At 54.0% G+C, this 21,881-nt stretch overlaps 2 protein-coding genes across 3 annotated transcripts in view; one reads left to right on the forward strand and one right to left on the reverse strand.

The window, feature by feature from the left end:
* Nucleotides 1–7,840: 7,840 nt before the first annotated feature.
* Nucleotides 7,841–17,422, reverse strand: LOC116939759 (zinc finger and BTB domain-containing protein 18). The gene is made up of 2 exons (XM_032948532.2): nucleotides 16,973–17,422; nucleotides 7,841–12,769 (listed from the first exon to the last, which is right to left on the reverse strand). Exon 2 carries the CDS (start codon nucleotides 12,747–12,749, stop codon nucleotides 10,905–10,907), a length of 1,845 nt encoding a protein of 614 aa, XP_032804423.2. The 5' UTR covers nucleotides 12,750–12,769; nucleotides 16,973–17,422; the 3' UTR covers nucleotides 7,841–10,904.
* The window catches only part of LOC116939763 (RAC-alpha serine/threonine-protein kinase), a 93,814-nt gene continuing 85,622 nt past the window's right edge, over nucleotides 13,690–21,881 (forward strand). For both annotated transcript variants that reach the window (XM_032948545.2, XM_032948548.2), the window contains exon 1: nucleotides 13,690–14,031. The gene's annotated coding sequence lies outside the window, so the exon portion shown is untranslated. The remainder of the gene's footprint in view (nucleotides 14,032–21,881) is intronic.

Consider the following 21,881-nt stretch of genomic DNA (forward strand, 5'->3'; position numbering starts at 1 on the left):
TTTGTAAAGAGCCCACCATTCACTTTCATTTAAAGATGTCAACAGGGCCAAAACCATCGATGCCACCACACTTCGCAAACGCTTTCTACTCCATTCTTTATTGCAAGGCCCGCAGGGGCCACTGGTGACCCCTGCTGGCCTTAGTACGGCCCTGACGTGCGGTCCCCGACTACACGTGTGAAAACACCCCCCTCCATCCATCGTGCTGTCACAAACCCAATGGTTGCAAATGTGTGACGGCCCTCGCACTGATGTCGTATCGGCGAAAGTGGCCCCTCCTATGAAAATTAGTGAAGAACTGCTCTGCTCTGACGAAGTCCACAGCTGATGCACGGTGGACACGTGACCTCCACGATGCACCCTATCAGTAGTGTATCACACCGTCTAGTTTTTGGTCTTCCCCTTGGTTGCCTGACTCGAACACCATTCCATTGTCCTCCTTACCTTTCAGTTTCAATTGATATACTCTTAAAGTGACCAAGATGCTTAGGAAATTAATGTTAAAGAAAAACCCCAAAAAGAATATCGTTTTACCTTGTAGATGTTAATATACGTACCTAAGCCATGTCCTGTGTAGTTCTAAGCTTCATTAATGATTTAAACAAAAAATGTTAGTTGAGCCAGGCACTGAGGTGATGTCACTCACAATGTCAATACAGTTACCACCTCACGTAAGAGTGCTGTGATGAAGTGCTTGACCATGATTTTGACACAAATTGGATAAGAGGTGCTTGTTTTGGGTGTGTCTTGCCTTTTAATAGATCAACAAAGGGTTATATTCCAATATAAGCACGACCTCCAATGTGTCCTATCGCATTTAGTATATTGATCCGTAACAAGCACGTGGGTTTGAGTTTCTGATTTACGTTATAGGGGAAAAAATACAATATACGACATAGTGTTTTAATAGATTTATATGGACGTTAAGATGTGTTCTGCTCAAATCAATTGATATTTTCATAAGGAACAAATCAATGGGGCTTCTTAATGTCGAAATTCCAGCGATTCAATCGTCACCGTTCAACTCCAATCCATCTCACGTTTGGCCAGAAAATCGAATCTGCGTGTCGCACATCAATCGGGTGTGTGTAATAAGCCACTTTTATCGTAGTCAATTTATAATGTAAGCAAATCTGCAGCACGGGTTTCGATGCACAACCTCCAAAAACAAGTTTGCATCAATTGTGAAGCACTGAAACATTTGACAAGATGACTAAAAAAATAGTTCGACTTAAACACCACGACAGCACACGTGATTACTGTAAAACCACATCAACGCAAAGAGGATGTGAGAGCTCATTGTATCGTGGGCTAAAGCTGTCGATGTCTCCCACACATCGCCAACACTGTCTACCCTCTGCCAAATCCCGCGGATGCTACACGGGAAACACGCGACACGTATACAGAGGCTGCCCTCACAAGTATCTCACCACCTGCACTTTGGCGTTCCCCCGTTGGTTTTTCCGGGCTCGTGCTTGACCACAGCAATGCCTCCGTCGCCAATCGGCCTCCTCTTCATCCTATGCACGCAATGTTCCTACCCACAACGCAATTGTTTTTTTGTTTTAGAAACCCGAATCGTTTCCATAGTCGCCGTGGCACGCAGGCCGTATTTACCTCATTGTGCCCGTGCCTTATTCTCGGCCGATCACGCTGACCCAGGTTGAGAACGCGCGCAAGCAAGTGGCGCTCCGTGACTTTGAAGAACGCCTGCCGGGCCGAGTGGGGTTATTCACGCGGTACGGGATCCCGTTGCGCGAAACTTGGAGCGGCCGCTAAGTGCGCGGCCATCAAAATGCCAGCCGCGGCTTCCGTGCGTTCTCGCCCACCCTCTCTCCTCTCCCACGCCGCCCCTTCTTCCCCGCTCTCTAAGCTCGCACCTTTAATCCGTTAGCACAGAAAAAAAACGTTCAGTGCTGCTTCGCACGCGGCCTTCATGTGTAACCCTTCCTCGCGAAACAGAAATGTTCGCACTTAATATTAATACGCTCCCCGTTGTGGCCATTACTTCGTCTCACGGCAGCCAGGATCATGGTGCGCCGTGAGCGCGTTTGCTTCGTGTGATGGGTTAATTTTTTTGTAAGAAGGGATAATTTACGGGCGGTCATTTTCTTGTCGGTGGCTCCGACGAACATTCAACGCAGTCGCGTAAATTTGCATGTGAATGTCAATCCATTAGCCCTTGATGTACAATACCCTGTTTAATATATTCGCGTTGTTTAAATCTCTTTAATCGAGTGCAGGTGCGTGTATGACCGCCATCACAAACGTTTTCTGCCACAACTCTTGGTTGCGCCATTAAAACGGCAACATGGCTATAGTGAGGGAAAAAAAGTAATAGATCCCCTGCTGATTTTGTTCGTTTGCCCAGTGACAAAGAAATGATCAGTCTATAATTTTAATGGTAGGGTTATTTGAACAGTTAGAGACAATAACAACAACACAATCCAGAAAAAACGCATGTCAAAAATGTTATAAATTGATTTGCATTTTAATGAGGGAAATAAGTATTTGACCCCCTCTCAATCAGAAAGATTTCTGGCTCCCAGGTGTCTTTTATACAGGTAACGAGCTGAGATGAGGAGCACACTCTTAAAGGGAGTGCTCCTAATCTCAGCTTGTTACCTGTAAAAAAGACACCTGTCCACAGAAGCAATCAATCAGATTCCAGACTCTCCACCATGGCCAAGACCAAAGAGCTCTCCAAGGATGTCAGGGACAAGATTGTAGACCTACACAAGGCTGGAATGGGCTACAAGACCATTGCCAAGCAGCTTGGTGAGAACGTGACAACAGTTGGTGCGATTATTCGCAAATGTAAAAAACACAAAAGAACTGTCAATCTCCCTCGGCCTGGGGCTCCATGCAAGATCTCACCTCGGAGTTGCAATGATCATGAGAACGGTGAGGAATCAGCCCAGAACTACACGAGAGGATCTTGTCAATGATCTCAAGGCAGCTGGGACCATAGTCACCAAGAAAACAATTGTTAACACACTACGCCATGAAGGACTGAAATCCTACAGCGCCTGTAAGGTTCCCCTGCTCAAGAAAGCACATATACATGCCCGTCTGAAGTTTGCCAATGAACATCTGAATGATTCAGAGGACAACTGGGTGAAAGTGTTGTGGTCAGATGAGACCAAAATGGAGCTCTTTGGCATCAACTCAACTCGCCGTGTTTGGAGGAGGAGGAATGCTACCTATGACCCCAAGAACACCATCCCCACCATCAAACATGGAGGTGGAAACATTATGCTTTGGGGGTTTTTTTCTGCTAAGGGGACAGGACAACTTCACCGCATCAAAGGGACGATGGACGGGGCCATGTACCGTCAAATCTTGGGTGAGAACCTCCTTCCCGCAGCCAGGGCATTGAAAATGGGTCGTGGATGGGTATTCCAGCATGACAATGACCCAAAACACACGGCCAAGGCAACAAAGGAGTGGCTCAAGAAGAAGCACATTAAGGTCCTGGAGTGGCCTAGCCAGTCTCCAGACCATCCCATAGAAAATCTGTGGAGGGAGCTGAAGGTTCGAGTTGCCAAACGTCAGCCTCGAAACCTTAATGACTTGGAGAAGATCTGCAAAGAGGAGTGGGACAAAATCCCTCCTGAGATGTGTGCAAACCTGGTGGCCAACTACAAGAAAGGTCTGACCTCTGATTGCCAACAAGGGTTTTGCCACCAAGTACTAAGTCATGTTTTGCAGAGGGGTCAAATATTTTTTCCCTCATTAAAATGCAAATCAATTTATAACATTTTTGACATGCGTTTTTCTGGATTTTTTGTTGTTATTCTGTCTCTCACTGTTCAAATAAACCTACCAATAAAATTATAGACTAATCATTTCTTTGTCAGTGGGCAAGCGTACAAAATCAGCAGGGGATCAAATACTTGTTTCCCTCACTGTATATGTACAGTTTATATACCTGTCCCAAGAGGGAGGGAACAACTCAGACTGCAGCGAATACACGCGTTCCGTGGTAACGTCGATTACGGTAAGTCATCGCCGAGCGCGTGTTCGCTATAACGCGGTTCTTCCATTGGGTAGCACTTTCAGCACTCCGCGGAACGCGCCCGTTATAACGCGGAACGCGCCCGTTCTAAAGCGGGTTCTGAGCAGACGATGACGGAACTGTGTTCTTGAGCAGCATGGCTGAGCGATGCAGGACGCGGGGTGATAGAATAACGCGGCGGCGTACCCTCCGTTATTTGTTCCGCCATCTTACTGTGCGCCGTACATCGTATCTCGCCAAATTTTATCGTTACATTATTTACGGGGAAATGTTTTCGTTTAACGCGTTATTCGCTCAACGTGGCACTTTGCAGGAACGCATCTACCGCATTAAACGAGGACTTACCGTATTCATGAAGGAAATCCTCCCCGCGTCTCGAGGGTATTCCTTCAGGAGGGTCCTGCATTGCAATGTTTGGCCAGTGACTTTTTTGGCGTATGGAAATGCAAATGAAACGCCCAGCGAGAACGCACCAAACACAGTGGGGCTGAACGATTAATCGATTTCAAATCGCAATTGGAAACAATGCGATTAGCAAATCGCAAAGGCTGCGATTTGAAAAGTCCTATTACTTTATTATTGGAATTGTTTTATTTTTTATTATTGTAACTTTATTTAATTTAACAATTGTTCTGTTTGATTGTTCTATTCCTATTAAAACATTTTTTTATAAATACATGTTGGAAGCAATTCATATATTTTAAGTTATCCTTGCATTAGAATATTTCGAGCATTTGATATTTTGATGGTATCATGTGGTAATGCTCTATCACATGTTTTAAATCTATTACACAGTGAATATTGAACTGAAGCTTGACTTAATTTTTTTTATCGCAAATCAAATCGCAATATCTGTCAGAAAAATCGCAATTAGATATTTTGCCCAAATCGTTCAGCCCTAATACACAGCACAAAGCGATAACACCCTTGAGACGTCCGCACACACGTGTTCACGAACACACTTGCTGTACTACCCCGTAGCCCGGCAGCTTTAATGGTTTAAAACGTGGCCAACGCTCCACCAGCCCCCGACTCCAATGCGTCGCATCGTAGGCGTGAAGAAGATCGGTGTTCACAGAGTTGCCGAGTGTGTGCGGCTGTGAACTTCTATGATCCGTGGGCCTCAAATTGAATTCTCGCTTCCGTGCTGTGGTTTTTTTCTTTTTCTGTTGTGCCCGGGGCAATTCCTCTCATTGGCGATGGTCTCCGTTGCTGTCTGTTAGGCCAGGGGTCGGAAACCTGCGGCTCCGCAGACGCATGCGTCTCTTTAAGGGACTGCTTGGTGACTTTATTTATTCAGGACCACCGTTCTCTTATTCACGTTGCATTGCGGCTCTTGAAATAGTGAGGGTGTTTTTTTATTCCGAATTCCAAAAGCGATGACTCTTTAACGACACATTTATCTTTACGCGATCTAACCCCTGCGCTGGACTGGCGTGAACGACCTCGCCTTGATGGGCTTGCCCACGAGGTGGCGTCAAACCGATGCCCTTCGAAGCTCGCCTCCAGATTGTGGCCGCTTTGTGTGGCCCCACCACCGCCTCCGGTAGGAATTCGATGGACCTCCCCGTGGCCCCGTGGCGAGTCGAGGAGGGCTTCTTAGCTTGGGTCCGGCGTGCGGAAACCAGTCGGCGCGTGCGATGAAGGAGAGTCATTGCTCGAAACGTCGCCGATTATATTGTTTTCTGTTAAGGCGGTGTTCATTGAAGGGGGGGGGGGGGACAACCACACACCTGTATGTTGTCCATGATGGAGGTTTTTCGAGTTTGATCCCGTAAATATCAATGTGTCGTTTAACCCGCCACCACCCGACACAGCAATACAGTGAGGTCACGTAAACAAAACGTGCCGATTCGTGACTGGTTCAGCGCAACGGTGTGTTGAAGGGTAAACCCGGCAACATTTACAATCGGCGTACGACGTTTCGCCAGTGATTACAACCAGCATCATCAGGCGGACAGCCAGAGTTGTGCGTCGTGTTTTGCAGTAAGCGTGGGACGTTGTTGGGTCGCCGTCGGCGTGTGGTTGGACCAACGTTGCATTTTCTGCTGAAAAGTGAACTTACAGTATACCTGCGCGCGCGCGCGTGTGTGGAGTGGGGTAACTACGTAACGGATGTATGCGTCGAAGGGTTGTGAATAGACGTGTGGAGGGTGAATAGGCGTGTGGAGGGTGAATAGACTTTTGAAGGGTGAATAGGCGTGTGGAGGGTGAATAGACGCGTGGAGGGTGAATATGCGGGTGGAGGGTGAATAGACGTGTGGAGGGTGAATAGGCGTGTGGAGGGTGAATAGACTTGAAGGGTCAATAGGCGTGTGGAGGGTGAATAGGCGTGTGGAGGGTGAATAGGCGTGTGGAGGGTGAATAGACTTGAAGGGTCAATAAGCGTGTGGAGGGTGAATAGGCGTGTGGAGGGTGAATAGACGTGTGGAGGGTGAATAGACGCGTGGAGGGTGAATAGACGCGTGGAGGGTGAATAGGCGTGTGGAGGGTGCATAGGCGTGTGGAGGGTGAATAGACTTTTGAAGGGTGAATAGGCGTGTGGAGGGTGAATAGACGCGTGGAGGGTGAATAGGCGGGTGGAGGGTGAATAGGCGTGTGGAGGGTGAATAGACTTGAAGGGTCAATAGGCGTGTGGAGGGTGAATAGGCGTGTGGAGGGTGAATAGACTTGAAGGGTCAATAGGCGTGTGGAGGGTGAATAGGCGTGTGGAGGGTGAATAGACGCGTGGAGGGTGAATAGACGCGTGGAGGGTGAATAGGCGTGTGGAGGGTGCATAGGCGTGTGGAGGGTGAATAGACTTTTGAAGGGTGAATAGGCGTGTGGAGGGTGAATAGACGCGTGGAGGGTGAATAGGCGGGTGGAGGGTGAATAGGCGTGTGGAGGGTGAATAGACTTGAAGGGTCAATAGGCGTGTGGAGGGTGAATAGGCGTGTGGAGGGTGAATAGACTTGAAGGGTCAATAGGCGTGTGGAGGGTGAATAGGCGTGTGGAGGGTGAATAGACGCGTGGAGGGTGAATAGACGCGTGGAGGGTGAATAGACGCGTGGAGGGTGAATAGGCGTGTGGAGGGTGCATAGGCGTGTGGAGGGTGAATAAACGTGTGTATCGATGTTGGCGTTTCGACCGTGGTGCTTGGTAGGGGGGGTACAGATGGTGTGGTGCATCTGCCCGGTCATTTCAGTCAGCCGACCCCACGGCATCTGCTGGGTCTGTCCCGAGACCTCCTGTCCAGCGAGCCTTCGACACTTCACGTGGCCTCAAGTGCACCTGGCCTGGCACAGACGCCGTGGGGACGTCACCGTCACTTAGTGGCGAATGGCGAGGGTATTGTATTATATTGGAGGGTGCGTATTGGCGTGCGCGTTTAACGGTGTATGCGTGTCGTGGTGTGAGCGTGCGTGATAAGCACGTGGATGTGGAGTGTGTGGTGGGGTGTAGCGGTTATCGCGAATGCGCTCCGAACCCGGCCACACGAGTTGGATCCCCGCTGACGGCCAACACCGGTGACGATTATCTGCACCGGACCTGGGCCTCCCCCTAGGTGGACTCAGCCTCAAATGAGTACCTGGTGCGGTGTAAACATCGCCACTGGGGAGACAAAGGCGGCCGGGCGTGGTGCTGGCCACCCACCCCCTCGCTTGCCTCCAACAGCCTGTTAAAAGCTATACGAGGATCTTTGCGTGTGAATAAATAAATGTGTGTTGTGTGTATTGTGTGTGTTGTGTGTATTGTGTGTTGCAGTTCTGTGCGCGCGCGGTGTCACACCACCATCAGGCAGTGCTCACGGACCGTCACGGCGATAAGGGGTTTCAGAGCTGGTCAGTGTAAATCTGATTTTTATTAAAGACAACAATCATTCATTCATTCATTCGAAGTTTAGTGTCCCCCCCCCTCCTCCTCTCTCTGCCTTGTCAATAAAGTAAGTTGGTTTTGCGTATACCTTCTCAAGATAACTATTCGACAGCAAATGCCACGTGTATTATTGCCCCGGCATTCAAAACAATCAATACACCGGCATTGGCAGGGCCGAGTGATTTACAACGCGGGAAAAGAGCGAAAAAACGATGCCTTGCGAATATCAAACTTCTCCTGCAAATGTGGGGGGGGGGGGGGGGGGGGGGAAATGTACAAATCTGAAACCCGGAACAACCAGCAACTTGCGTTTGAGATTGTCCTAAAATTTTCGTACAAATTCCAAATATATATCTGTGTGTCCTGTGCATCTCCTGTGCATCGCCTGTGCATCGCGCTTAAAGAATCTCGGGTCAATACGAACGACACCAATCGATTGTTCAAGGCTGGCGCGCTGAAGCAGATATCGCTGGGAAGGTGGCACCTGCCCCGTCGCTTTTACACAATACCAAATAACCCCCTTATAGCCTTTCACAGACTGTTGGGGTAAGTGCTGTTAGCGAGCACCTATGAAGGCCGGCACATGGAGAAGGGGTGGGTGAACAACAACCTTGTCCTGCCACATTCATCCTCCGATTGGCGATGTTTTACACACCGCACCAGGCGCTAATTTGAGACTGAGTCGACCTACGGGAGGCCCAGGACCGGTTTGGATAATCGTCACCGGTAGTTTGCCGTGAGCGGGAATCAAACTCGGGTCGGCGGGTCTTGGCGCGGCGCGCTAACCGCTACACCACCGCTCCCCCACACGTTATAATTATCTGATACACAAGAAGACGCGTAATGCACGGGGAAGAGGGCACAGGGCAGGTAAACTCCGAGCTCCGTGAAGTCAGGCACAGCGGTCAGGGTGGACGTCAGCCGCATTCAAGCTGTGAACGGTGACTGTGTGTGCGCGCGCGCGCGCGTGGTCAGACACTGGCTTTCCAATTAGGGGGGTCTTCTTCCAACACTGGCTTTCCAATTAGGGGGGCCTTCTTCCAACACTGGCTTTCCAATTAGGGGGGGGGTCTTCTTCCAACGTGTTGGCACGAATAAGTTGTGATTTTTATTCGCGTAAAATCTGTTGGGAGAATCAATTAGGAGTCTATACCTTCCTTTTAAAGTGTAACCTTCCTTTTAAAATACCCCCAACCCACCCCACCCCACCACTTACGACATGTTTACATTACACGTGATGGGATTTTTTTTTGTTTTCTTCCCGGAATGCACCTGAACTCGGAAGCTACGCAGGCTGGAGCATGGTTTAGTTGCTTGGCTTGGTCTTCGTAGGCAGCGGTTGCGTGGCCACGTAGCGTGCGGCAGAGGGCAGCGCAAAGAAGACCGCCAATTGTGTTCTACGCTCTCCGCATTGACCAGCGTGGTGAAGTATGGTAACACAAAACAACCGCCAAGACCCTCATCCGGCAAAGTGTGATTTGACGAATGGCCTGCAGGTTTATGTGTTTACACACCCCCTGCCCCCCCCCCACCCCCTTGAATACTGACATTTAGAGCGATGAATAAAAATTGTGTTTAAGTGGGGGGCGGAAGGAGGTAATGATCCCCCTACCCCCCAAATTGGAAACCAGTCAGAGAAACGCGTAGTTTGCATTTCTAGAGCAACTTACACAACAGCAAACAGCGACATTGCATTTTTGGGGACAAAGTCTTGGGAGTAATTGGGGTTATTATATATATTTTTAATGTTCGTTTTTTGTGTGTTGCGGTTATTAAATAAAACATAATTCGTGGGGTTTAAAAAAAATATCTTTCTCACTTCGCTTTCTGGAAGCCTTCTTATAGTGTGAGTTATATTCTCTTCTGTGTATGTGTGTTCAATTCATAGTGCTCTTTTGAGGAAAGGCTGACTATACAGGTACACGAGTAGTAGCAGCAGTCACAGCCACGTGTCACTGAACTCCCGCCACCAGACTTTGCGCTTGTTCTCACACCGCATATGATTAATATGCATAATTAATTATTCACTCTATCTTCTCAGTCTCGTAAAACGTCTCAGAGCGACGCTTTTTGTGTAATATCAATATATATTATATATTTAAAGACAGTGTTCTATACCTGTTAGGTTTACTCAAAAATCACGCGAGTGTGTGAAGGGATGGGGTGGGGGGGGGTGTTCGAGTGTGAAGCGTGTGTTCCGGTGAGTGATTAGTCCTTTGTTCTCTTCACACAGAGTCCCGCCACGTACAGCCGTACGGATTTGAACAACAACAAAATAAAAGGTTAATTTCCCGGCAGTGCCCGCATCAGCAGACTCACGCTGCCCAGGTGTGGAGCTTGTGTTCGGCAGTGGGCTGGGTTAATGACCTGTACACGTGTGGACGTAAACAAAATATGGAGCGAGTCGTGGCCTCCGCGCCTCGTGTCCGTCTGCACGCTCTGCGCAAGTGCAGACGTTGGCTGCTGCACGCAGGGCCCAGCACTGCTGATGAATGCCCTCTGGGTTTTAACGCCAGCGCTGGGGGGGGGGTGGAGGGGGCACTTGACGCCCCGAAAGTGACAGGCGAGCTACATGGGGCGAGGGCGACAACCACCCAAACTCTAACCCTGAAGAGCAGCCCTTGCTCTAACTACACTTTTCAACCAGACCCTAGCCCTAATCATATCAGTAACAGACTAGCTACCTAGCCTACAAGACAACCCCTAACATCAACCACACTAAAGACTATCCCTAACTCTAACGTACCATCCAACCCGACCAGCTCACTATCTGCCACCTTGACTCTTACCTATACCCTCCTCCCCACCCCCGTCACCTCACTTCAGGCGTCTTAACCCAGCCCACTTTCACACTCTGCGTTCGCTTTTCACTTTGGGGACAAACCCACGGCCCCCGCGCGGAGTCATCTCGGCAACGATCACCGGCGAGAAGTGCAGGGCAACGGAGCAACGGGGGCCGCCACCGCCACCGCCGCTGCGCGTGTCGCGTGTCGCGGGTCACGCACGGAGAGACGGGGAGGCATCGGCGAGTTCACTGCGCAGCCACGGAGCCCGCGAGGCCGCCGTGGAATTTGCGCATGTGCCGGTACAGGTCCCCCGACTGCGTGAAGCGCCGCTCGCACCACTTGCAGGCGTGCGGCTTCTCGCGCGTGTGCACGACGGCGTGGCGCGTCAGGTTGTGCGAGTACTGGAAGCTCTTGCCGCACGTGGCGCACGTGTAGGGCTTCTCGCCCGAGTGCGTGCGCTCGTGCCGCCGCAGCGTGTACGCGCACGAGAACGTCTTCCCGCACGTGGCGCACGTGGGCACGTCCCCTTCGGCCCCGCCGAGGGCCGGCGGCGAGGCCTCCGCGATCCCCACGGGCCCCGGCCCGAACAGCGCCGTGCCGCCGGGACACGCACCCGACAGTGGCGGCGGCAGGGGCGGCGGCAGGGGCGGCTTGACCTTGCCGTTGCCGTGGGGCCGCAGGCCGTGCGGGCCGCGGTGGCCCGCCACGCGTTCCACCTTGGGCTCCGCGCGGCGCTCGCTGAAGTGCAGGCTGAGGTGGATCTGCAGAGCCTGGGGGCACGGCATGGCCTGGCCGCACAGGGGGCAGGCGAACACCAACCCCGCCGAGCCCAGCAGCGGGCTGCCGCCCTCGTGCAGCGACAAGGGCAGCAGCGCCTCGTCCTTGAAGCGAAAGTGGCCCAGGGACGCGGGCGGCTTCATCTCTGGCTCCATGCCCTCGTCCGAGCTGCCCACGTCCTCGTGGTCCAGCTCGCTGGAGGTCGAGGGAACCTTCTCCGAGAGCTCGCAGCTCACGCCGCTGGAGCGGTGCGACGAGTTGCTCACGAGGTCGTCCGCTCTCCTCGCTGGGTCCTCGTCCGCGTCGCACATCTCCTCGTCGCAATCTCCTCCTCGCTCCTCCTGCGGCGGGAGGCCCTTCGTCGAGACAACAGCGGCGGCAGCGGCAGCGGCAGCAGCTGTGACAGCTGCAGCGGCAGCCGCTTCCCTTTCACCTAGGCCCGTGTGCCCCGGGAGGTCGGGGTCGCACGCCCTCGCCGCCGCAGATGCCGGCTTGACTGACAGGTCGAGCGCGCTCTCACCGAGGCCCTTAATTGAGATGCCAGAGCCGCCACACAACAATGGAGCCGTTGACGCTGTTTTCCCAGCTGCCGCGCCGTACGGTGCTGCCCTCGCCGCCAGCCGGCTGCCACCGCCGTGAGAGCCACCCTCGGCGACGCTTCGCACGCTGCTCACGCCCTCATTGCACACAGCCGCCACCACCTCCTCCTCCTCCTCCTCCTCCCCCGCCTCTATCTTCACGCAGATGTTCTCCAGACACGGCCGGGGGCACCGCTCTGGCGCAGGGACACCGACCCCGACCCCGTCGCCACGTCCTCGGAGCCTCTGCTTGCACACCTTGACGATGTCGTACATGTGTAGGTAGCTGGCGGCGGCCAGCACGTCCTCCACGGGCAGCCCGTCCACGCGCAGGCGGCCCTCGTACATGAACTCGAGCAGGGCCCCGAACGCGGGCGCCGTCACCGCGTCCCCATTCAGCCGCACCACGAGCCCCGCAGACTCCGCGGGGGGCCTTGGGACCCCCCCGGAGATCGACGCCGCCGTCGCCTCCGCCGCGTCGCCCGCCGTCTCCTCCTCCTCCTGCTCCTCCTCCCCCCTCTCCCGGCCTCGGAGGCCGACGTGGTCGCGGAAGCTACGTCGGGGCCTCTCGTCGCGGTAGAAGAGGTGGAAGTACCCGCTGCACGAGGCGAGCACGGCACGGTGCGCTCGGAACTCGGAGCCGCCCACGAGCACGGTGCAGTCGCAGAGGAAGCCCTGCAAGCGCTGGCGGCTCAGGCACTGGAGCAGCTGGCGGCTGTGCTCCGGGAACTCCATCGCGGGACCAGCATCACGGGCTGCGGGGAGCGATGGGGGCGGTGGTGTGGGTGGGTGGTTGGTAGTGATTGTGGTGGTGGGGATTTGGTAGCCGTTGTGGCGGTTGTAGTGGTGGTGGGGATTGGTGGTCGTGGTGGACGTAGCGGTGGCGCGGAGGATGGTGATGGGAGTGGCGGTTGTAGTGGTGGTGGGGATTGGTGGTCGTGGTGGACGTAGCGGTGGCGCGGAGGATGGTGATGGGAATGGTGGTGGCAGTGGTGGTGGTGATAGTGGCGTTTTGTGGTGGAGGTGGTGGATGTTGTTGGTAGTAGCGGTGGTGGTGAGGGGAAGCAGATCATGCCAGCACCAACAGTCGTGGGTTAGCACTCGAGCTCCTGCCACGTGCAACGCGCGCGACCCCACGGCGATCATGGCACGCGCGTTTGTTTTGAATACTCGGCTCACGCAAACGCGAGCGCACGTGTCCATTCAACGCACAGAGGCATGCTCACGTACAGACAGACACGGGCACAGACACACACACACGCGTCCATACACGCAACACGTACATAAGATGCATATGCAGACACACACATACATAAACATACATACACACGTTCGTACACAAAACACACACGCATGTGCACACAAGAACATAACCCAAACACACATACAAACCCATGAACAACATTTTTCAGCCACCCTCAATCCACTGCTAGATTCACAAACCCATTAAAGGCACGAATATGAAAGGCTAAAAGATGAAGGCAAAGATATCCCTTACATCCATCACACACACCGTTTGGGGCGAGTGCCGTCAGCGAGCAGACACATACACTCATACACATTCACAATGCACACACACACACATGCACACATTCACAATGCACACACACACATTCACAATGCACACACACACATTCACAATGCACACACACACGTGCAGCGAGAGGTGTTGGCCACCGACGACTTATCTAACGCCACGCGTAGGCACAAGAGCTGAGCTGTAATGGAGACATACACAGAGAGAGATGCTGAGTGAGAGAGCGAGGGAGATGGAGAGAGAGGGAGGTGGGAACAGCTGATGAGGCTGATGATGATGATGCCAGATGGCGGCAGCTGCGGTGCAGATAAACGCGCACGGGCGCATTAACGCGAGCGCTCATCCCAGCTAAAGCATCCACACCTCCTTCCAAACAACATCGCCAACAACAACATCGCCAACAACAACATCGCCATCATCATCAGCAGCAGCAACGCGTTCGCGCGCGGGCGCTCAAGCACAGTACGAGCATAGTAACAGGTACGACCAGTGTCGCCTGCTGATGCTGCGAGTTTATTCGTCGGGTGTGCGCCTGCCTGCACGCGTATAGACGGACGTGTGCATGTGTGAGTGTGTGCATGTGTGAGTGTGTGCATGTGTGTGCATGTGTGTGAATGTGTGTGTGCATGTGTGTGTGTGTGCATGTGCGTGTGTGTGCATGTGTGAGTGTGTGCATGTGTGAGTGTGTGCATGTGTGTGAATGTGTGTGTGCATGTGTGTGTGTGCATGTGTGAGTGAGTGTGTGCATGTGTGTGTGAGTGAGTGTGTGCATGTGTGTGTGAGTGAGTGTGTGCATGTGTGTGTGAGTGTGTGCATGTGTGTGTGAGTGTGTGCATGTGCGTGTGTGCATGTGTGTGCATGTGTGTGTGTGCATGTGTGAGTGTGTGCATGTATGAGTATGCATGTGTGTGTGCATGTGCGTGTGTGTGTGTGCATGTGTGAGTGTGTGCATGTGTGAGTGTGTGCATGTGTGTGAGTGTGTGCGTGTGTGAGTGTGTGCGTGTGTGAATGTGTGCGTGTGTGCGTGTGTGTGTGCATGTGTGTGCATGTGTGAGTGTGTGCGTGTGTGCATGTGTGTGCATGTGTGAGTGTGTGCGTGTGTGAGTGTGTGAGTGTGTGCGTATGTGAGTGTGTGCGTGTGTGAGTGTGTGTGCGAGTGTGTGCGTGTGTGAGTGTGTGCGTGTGTGAGTGTGTGCGTGTGTGAGTATGTGCATGTGTGAGTGTGTGCGTGAGTGTGTGTGAGTGTGTGCATGTGTGAGTGTGTGCATGTGTGAGTGTGTGCGTGTGCGTGTTCGTGTGTGCGTGTGTGTGCGTGAGTGTGTGTTGGCGTATGTGGGAGCGGTTAGCGCTACGCTGCGCTACGACCCCGGCGACCCAAGTTCGATTTCCACTCACGGCCAACACCAAGTGACGATTATCTGCACCGGTACTGGGCCTCCCCTAGGTCGACTCAGCCTCAAATGAGTACCTGGTGCGATGCCTAAAAATATCGCCACTAGGGAGACAAAGGCGGCCGGGCGTGGTGCTGGTCACCCACCCCCTCGTGTGCCGTACCGGCCTTCATATGGGCTCGCTAACTGCACTTGCCCCAACAGTCTGTTAAAGGCTATACGGGGGATCTTTGTCTCTGTTGGCGTATGTAGGGAGCGGTGGTGCAGAGGTTAGCGCACTGTGCTCCGAACCCGGCTACCCGAGTTCCATTCCCGCTCGCGGCCAACACCAAGTGGCGATTATCTGAACCGGTCCTGGACCTCCCCTAGGTCGACTCAGCCTCAAATGAGTCACCCGTTGCGGTGTGTGAACGTCGCCACCGGGCCTCCACACCGCCTCATCGTGCGCAGTGCCGGCCCTCGAATGTGCTCGCGAGCGGCACTTGGCCAAAAAAGTCCGTTGCGGCTACACGGGGGACCTTTGTCTCTGTGAGCTGGCTAGAGAGAGCCGCAAGTTAATGACAAACAGCGCAGGGCGGCGCACCGAGCTCGCGTTCAGCGGCCACAAAGCGGAGACGCAACTCTGTGCCGGGCACACAGCCCGTGTACACAGCCCGTGTACACACCCCGTGTACACACCCCGTGTACACACCCCGTGTACACACCCCGTGTACACACCCCGTGTACACACAGCCTACACACAGCCTACCCCGTGTACACACAGCCTACACACAGCCTACCCCGTGTACACACAGCCTACACACAGTCTACACACAGTCTACCCCGTGTACATACCCCGTGTACACACAGCCTACCCCGTGTACACACAGCCTACCCCGTGTACACACAGCCTACCCCGTGTACACACAGCCTACACAGTCTACCCCGTGTACACACAGCCTACACACAGTCTACATACAGTCTACCCCGTGTACATACCCCGTGTACACACAGCCTACCCCGTGTACACACAGCCTACACACAGTCTACACACAGTCTACCCCGTGTACATATCCCGTGTACACACAGCCTACCCCGTGTACACACAGCCTACCCCGTGTACACACAGTCTACTTCGTGTACACACAGCCTACACACAGTCTACACACAGCCTACCTCGTGGACACACAGCCTACCCCGTGTACCAGCCTCCTACCCCTGCGTACCAATCACACACCACGTGTACACACAGCCGACCCCGTGTACCAGCCTCCTACCCCTGTGTACCAAGCACACACCACGTGTACACACAGTCTACCCCGTGTACCAGCCTCCTACCCCTGTGTACCAAACACACACCACGTGTACACACAGTCTACCAGGTGTACCAGCCTCCTACCCCTGCGTACCAAGCACACACCACGTGTACACACAGTCTACCAGGTGTACCAGCCTCCTACCCCTGTGTACCAAGCACACACCACGTGTACACACAGTCTACCCCGTGTACCAGCCTCCTACCCCTGCGTACCAAGCACACACCACGTGTACACACAGTCTACCAGGTGTACCAGCCTCCTACCCCTGTGTACCAAGCACACACCACGTGTACACACAGTCTACCCCGTGTACCAGCCTCCTACCCCTGCGTACCAAGCACACACCACGTGTACACACAGTCTACCCCGTGTACCAGCATCCTACCCCTGCGTACCAAACACACACCCCATGTACTCGCCACCCTAGCACTGTATTTACCAAGCACCACATTCCGTGTAACCACTACCACCACCACCACCAGCAGCGCCACCAACATCCCGTATACACACAGCGTCACAACTCTGTTCACCCTCCTACCTACCCACCTTGCGTGTGCCACCCAGCAGCACGTTCGTGTAGCAGTCGCCTAGCACCGCGTACCAACCCCCCCCCCCCGTGCCACCGTGCCCACGCGTACCCAGCCACAACGCGTACCAGGACTCAGGGTACCCACCTCCGGACCCCCCCCCCACCACCACCACAGTGCTACCCAGGCACTCGGCTCCGCGTACCTGATCCTGGCGGCTGCTGCAGTCGCTCCTTCTCCCCTCCGCCTCTCTCCTCCGGCCCGGCCCGAGTCGCGATAACGCAGCAGCAGCAGCCGCAGTCTCAACAGCAGCAGCTGCAGCAGCAGATAGAAGAGTGTCGATGCAGCGTTCACAGAGCGCCGAGGCAACCGGCGTGCTGCTGCTGCTGCTTGTGTAGAATAAGCGGCGGCAGTAGCAGAAGCAGCAGCGGCGGCGGCAGCAGCAGCAGCAGGAGGAGGAGGAGGCAGCAGCAGCAGCAGCGAGTCTGGCTGGCAGCTGCTCTGACATCACGGCTCCCCTGCCCGGGAATGCTCTCCTCCAGCTGCGCGCCGCCTCCCCCGCCATATGGCACCGCGCACTCGGAACCCCCCGCCGCGCGCGACCCGCGGAGCCCGCAGCGTGGCAAGCGTTGGGTGTGTGCACGCGGCTCGTGTGTGTCTGTGTGTCTGTCTGTGTGTCTGTGTGTGTGTGTCTGTGTGTGTGTCTGTGTCTGTGTGTGTGTCTGTGTGTGTGTCTGTGTGTCTGTCTGTGTGTGTCTGTGTGTGTGTGTCTGTCTGTGTGTCTGTGTGTGTCTGTGCGTCTGTGTGTGTCTGTGTGTCTGTCTGTGTGTGTGTGTCTGTGTGTGTGTGCTCGCTAACAGCACTTGCCCCAACAGTCTGTTAAGGCTATACGGGGGATCTTCATCTTTGTGTGTCTGTGTGTGTGTCTGTGTGTGTGTGTGTCCGGCAAAACAACCCCCTACCTCCTCGCGGTGCCGGACGGGCAACTCTGTCGTGGACAGTGCTGTGGGGAGAGGGCCAATTCCGATTGGCCCTCTCCCCTCATGGCGTCTGTGACCACCACAGTGGCTAAACGGGGGCTCTGGACGGGTGCGAGGGGCTGGTAACCCCTCCACCTTCAAAAAATTACCACGAAACCACGACTTAAATATATAACTAATAAGCTTGTGCCAGAGGCCTCGGGGGTATAGGCGTCTATGACGTCTCCTGGCCAAACACCAATTTGCGGAGCCAGGAGATTGAATCTCTACCCTCGGGGCTCCTCCATAAACAACGAAAAGCCACTTCGTGTGGCCACGTGGAATGTTCAAACGCTCACTGCGGAGGAGAGGCTGCCACTCCTCTGTCGGGAGCTGGACCGGTACCGCCTGGATCTCTGTGGCATTCAGGAGGTCCGGTAGACCGGTTCTGGCTCCTGCCACCATGAGGGGTGGACAGTCCTTTACTCGGGGCTGCAGACTGCCAAACAACAGGGTGTGGCTCTTCTTTTGAACAAAAGAATGAAGGGTGGGTGGGAGCGTGGCGGTGAGGTGTGGGAAGCTGTAAGCCCCAGGCTACTTTGGGCTCGCCTTCCCATCAACCGGAGGCGACGAGTGGTGGTCGTGGTTACTTATACCCCCACCGAAGACGAACATCCGTGGAGGGATGCAGGCAAAGCCGATGAGACAGATGCCTTCTATGACCTCTTCTCACAGGTGCTGGCTAAAGTGGTTCCTCGGGATAGAGTCATCTTGTTGGGTGACTTCAATGCCCGAGTTGGTCATGATGCTGGCACCTGGTCTGGAGTGATTGGAGGGCATGGGCCAGATCAGCTCAATAACAACGGTAGGAGGCTGTGAGATTTTTGTGCAGCTCATGGGCTTGTAATTACCAACATGCTGTTCCGGCATCGGCGCATCCACAACATCATGGATGCATGCCGGGTCCAAGCAAGAACATCTGCTGGACTACATAGTGACGGACCAGCGGATGCGAGCCCATGTCCTTGACACCAGGACCTACCGTGGAGCTGATCTGCCCTCTGACCATCGATTAGTCATGTGTAAGATGCGCCTGCCATTCTTCCACTCCGGTGGTGGGTGTACACCCAGGACCCCATTCCAACCTAAAGTGGCCTGGTCTCAGTTAGCTGATGAAAGTTACAAGCGAGAATTTCATCATCGCTTGCAGCTGGGTTTGGCATCGTCCCCCACTCCTACAGATGTCGAGGGTAAATGGGCGAGGTTTAGGACTGTGACTCATGCAGCTGCAATGGCTGCTTTGCGTACGCGGTCCAGACCTCCCCAGAGACCCTGGCTGGCAGAGGAGGTGTTCAGGATAGTTGAGAAAAAGCGACAGGCCCACTGTAATCGGCTACAGAATCCCACGTGAGAGAATAAGGAGGCTTACCACAGCCTTCACTCGGAGGTTCGGAGAGCCGTGAGGCGCTGCAAGGATGGGTGGTGGTCGCGGGTTTCTGAGGAGATGGAGTTTGCCTCAGTGGCCTGCGATCACAAATCTCTATTTAACTCCATCAAAAAGGTAACCTGCAGCGCCACACCTATTACCATGATTAGGGGAAAAATGGTGTTCCAATCTCCGACCCCCAGGAACAGGTTTGCAGATTTGCTGAGCATTTCTGTGAGGTCCTGGGGGAGGGGAAACCCCTCAGCCAGGAAAACATCGTGGCACAAAGTGGGGATGACCCTGCTGAGGCTGCGGTGCCTCAAATATTGGAAGAAGTCACCCCCTGTGAGTGGCTGGCTGAGGTGCCATCTGTTGAGGAAGTACTGAAGGCGATCCGGAGTCTGAGACCAGGAAAGGCAGCGGGCAGAGATGATCTCCCAAGCGAAATGCTGAGGGAGGGTGGCGTTTCTGTACAGACTGCCCTATATGACATCATAACAACAGTCTGGACCACTGGACGGGTTCCGCAGGATTGGAAGGATGCCCTGGTGGTCCCCCTCTTTACGAAGGGGGACCGCACAGACTGTAACAACTACAGGGGCATCTCACTCCTCAGTGTGCTGGTAAAGGTCCTGGCAAGGATTATTCAACATCGCCTTGCCAGGCACGCTGAGGAGAGGCTTGCGGAGCCCCAATGCGGTTTCAGGAAAGGGCGGTCCTGCACAGATGCCATATTTTCTATCAGTCTCTACAGCAGAGATGTAGGGAATTCCAACAAGACCTACATCTCTGTTTTATTGACCTGGTCAAGGTCTATGATACCATCAGTAGGCCTGGGCTCTGGGTTGTTCTTCGTGCTTTTGCAGTCCCTGACCCCCTGCTCACGATCATTAAGGACCTTCATGATGGTTAGCGGGCCCGGGTAAAACTACATGGCCGGGAGTCAGAGCCATTCCCTGTACACCTTGGGGTGCAACAGGGATGTCCTCTGGCTCCCACATTATTTAACATCTATTTTGACCACGTAGTTCGTGAAGCCTTCAATAGCTGTACCGGGGGAATCTCCATTTGGTACAGATATAATGGGAGGCTGATCGATGCCCGGGTGCGGTCAAGGGATGGCTCCCTATTGCTCAACCACATTATGTATGCTGATGATTTGGTAATAGCTGCTCATTCAGAGGAGGAGTTGGAGACGCTGCTGCTGAGACTGGAGCGTGCCACTAAGAGATGGGGCCTTACCCTCAGCCCCACCAAAACTAAGCACCTGCCTGGGTATTTTGTACCATCGGACACTCCACCCCCACAATTCCCAATCGGTGATGGGGCAGTTGTGGAGATAGTGGAGAGTTTCCCATACCTGGGCAATGTGCTTATGACCGGCTCCAGTTAAACAGCAGAGGTCACACTCCGAATCAGTCGAGCGGCAATATATTTTCATCGGTTGCGTAACGCTGTATGGAAGCTACCTGGTCTGTCGCTCCGCACTAAGCTTCATGTCTTCACGTGGACCCCCTTAATGGAACATCTTCGCCGGTTAGAAACATTTAGGCTCGCCTGCCTACGATCCATCCTGGGTTTAACCAGGCTGGATTGTGTGAGGAGCTCACAAATCCTTGAAAAATCTGGGCAAGGTCCTATCGGTGAGCTCCTCCGGCAGGCAAGGCTGCGTTGGCTGGGTCATGTAGCCCGCATGCCCAGCCACCGCATGTCGAAACAGCTTTTGTTCGGCCTGATCGAGGGGACTAAACGGGCGCGGCACGGGCTAGAGAAGAGATGGAGTGATGTGGTACAGGAGGACGTGGAGCTGAGTGGACTTGCCAATGACTGGTACCAGCGGTGTCAAGATCGGCCTCTGTGGAGGAGGCTCGTGAAGGATGCTACTGGGCAGTTGGAGGCAGTCGCCCTCCAACAACAAAGGAGGGCGGAGGAGCGACTCTCACAACAACGAGCGGAGCGCCGGGTGGCTAAAGCACAGCAGGTTGGCACAGTAGGGGGCACAGGTGGTGCATCAGCCAGTCATGTTAGTCAGTCGACCCGTGGCACTTGGGTCTGCCCCGTGACCTCCTGCCCGCGGGCGTTCGACACTTCACGTGGCCTGAAGGTGCACATGGCCTGGCACAAGCGTCGTGGTGACGTCACCGCCACTTAGTGGCGAATGGCGGTTGTTGTTGTTGTCTCTCTGACTGTCTGTGTGACTGTCTTGTGCCTCTGTGTGTCTTTCTCTGACTGTCTGTGTGACTGACTGTGTGACTTTCTGTGCCCCTGTGCGTGTCTCTCTCTGACTGTCTGTGTGACTGTCTGTGCTTCTTGTGTCTCTCTCTCTGACTGTGTGACTGTCTGTGCCTCTGTGTGTGTCTCTCTCTGACTGTCTGTGTGACTGTGCCTCTATGCGTGTCTCTCTCTCTCTGACTGTGTGACTGTCTGTGACTGCGTGACTATTTATCTCTGCGTGTGTGTTGTGGTGCTCTCCAACAGCACTTCTCCCAACAGTCTATAACATCTAAACGGCGGGCGGCGGGATCGTTGTCTTTGTGTGTGTCTGTCTGTGGGAGTGTGTCTGCGCATCTGTACGTAGGGCGCTACCTTGTGTCGCCACCCCCATTGTGAGGGTTCAGTCGCTGGGGGACGTGGAATGCGTGACCTGTGCGGTGAGCGTGGTGGCAGTGATTGTTGGGGTGGTGGTGGATTAATGGGTGATGGACGCGTCCTTGTGGGGCAGCTGCAAG

The sequence above is a fragment of the Petromyzon marinus genome, chromosome 6 (assembly GCF_048934315.1).
Source record: "Petromyzon marinus isolate PM22_M1 ecotype Great Lakes invasive population chromosome 6, UKy_Petmar_22M1.pri1.0, whole genome shotgun sequence".
NCBI lineage: Eukaryota > Metazoa > Chordata > Hyperoartia > Petromyzontiformes > Petromyzontidae > Petromyzon > Petromyzon marinus.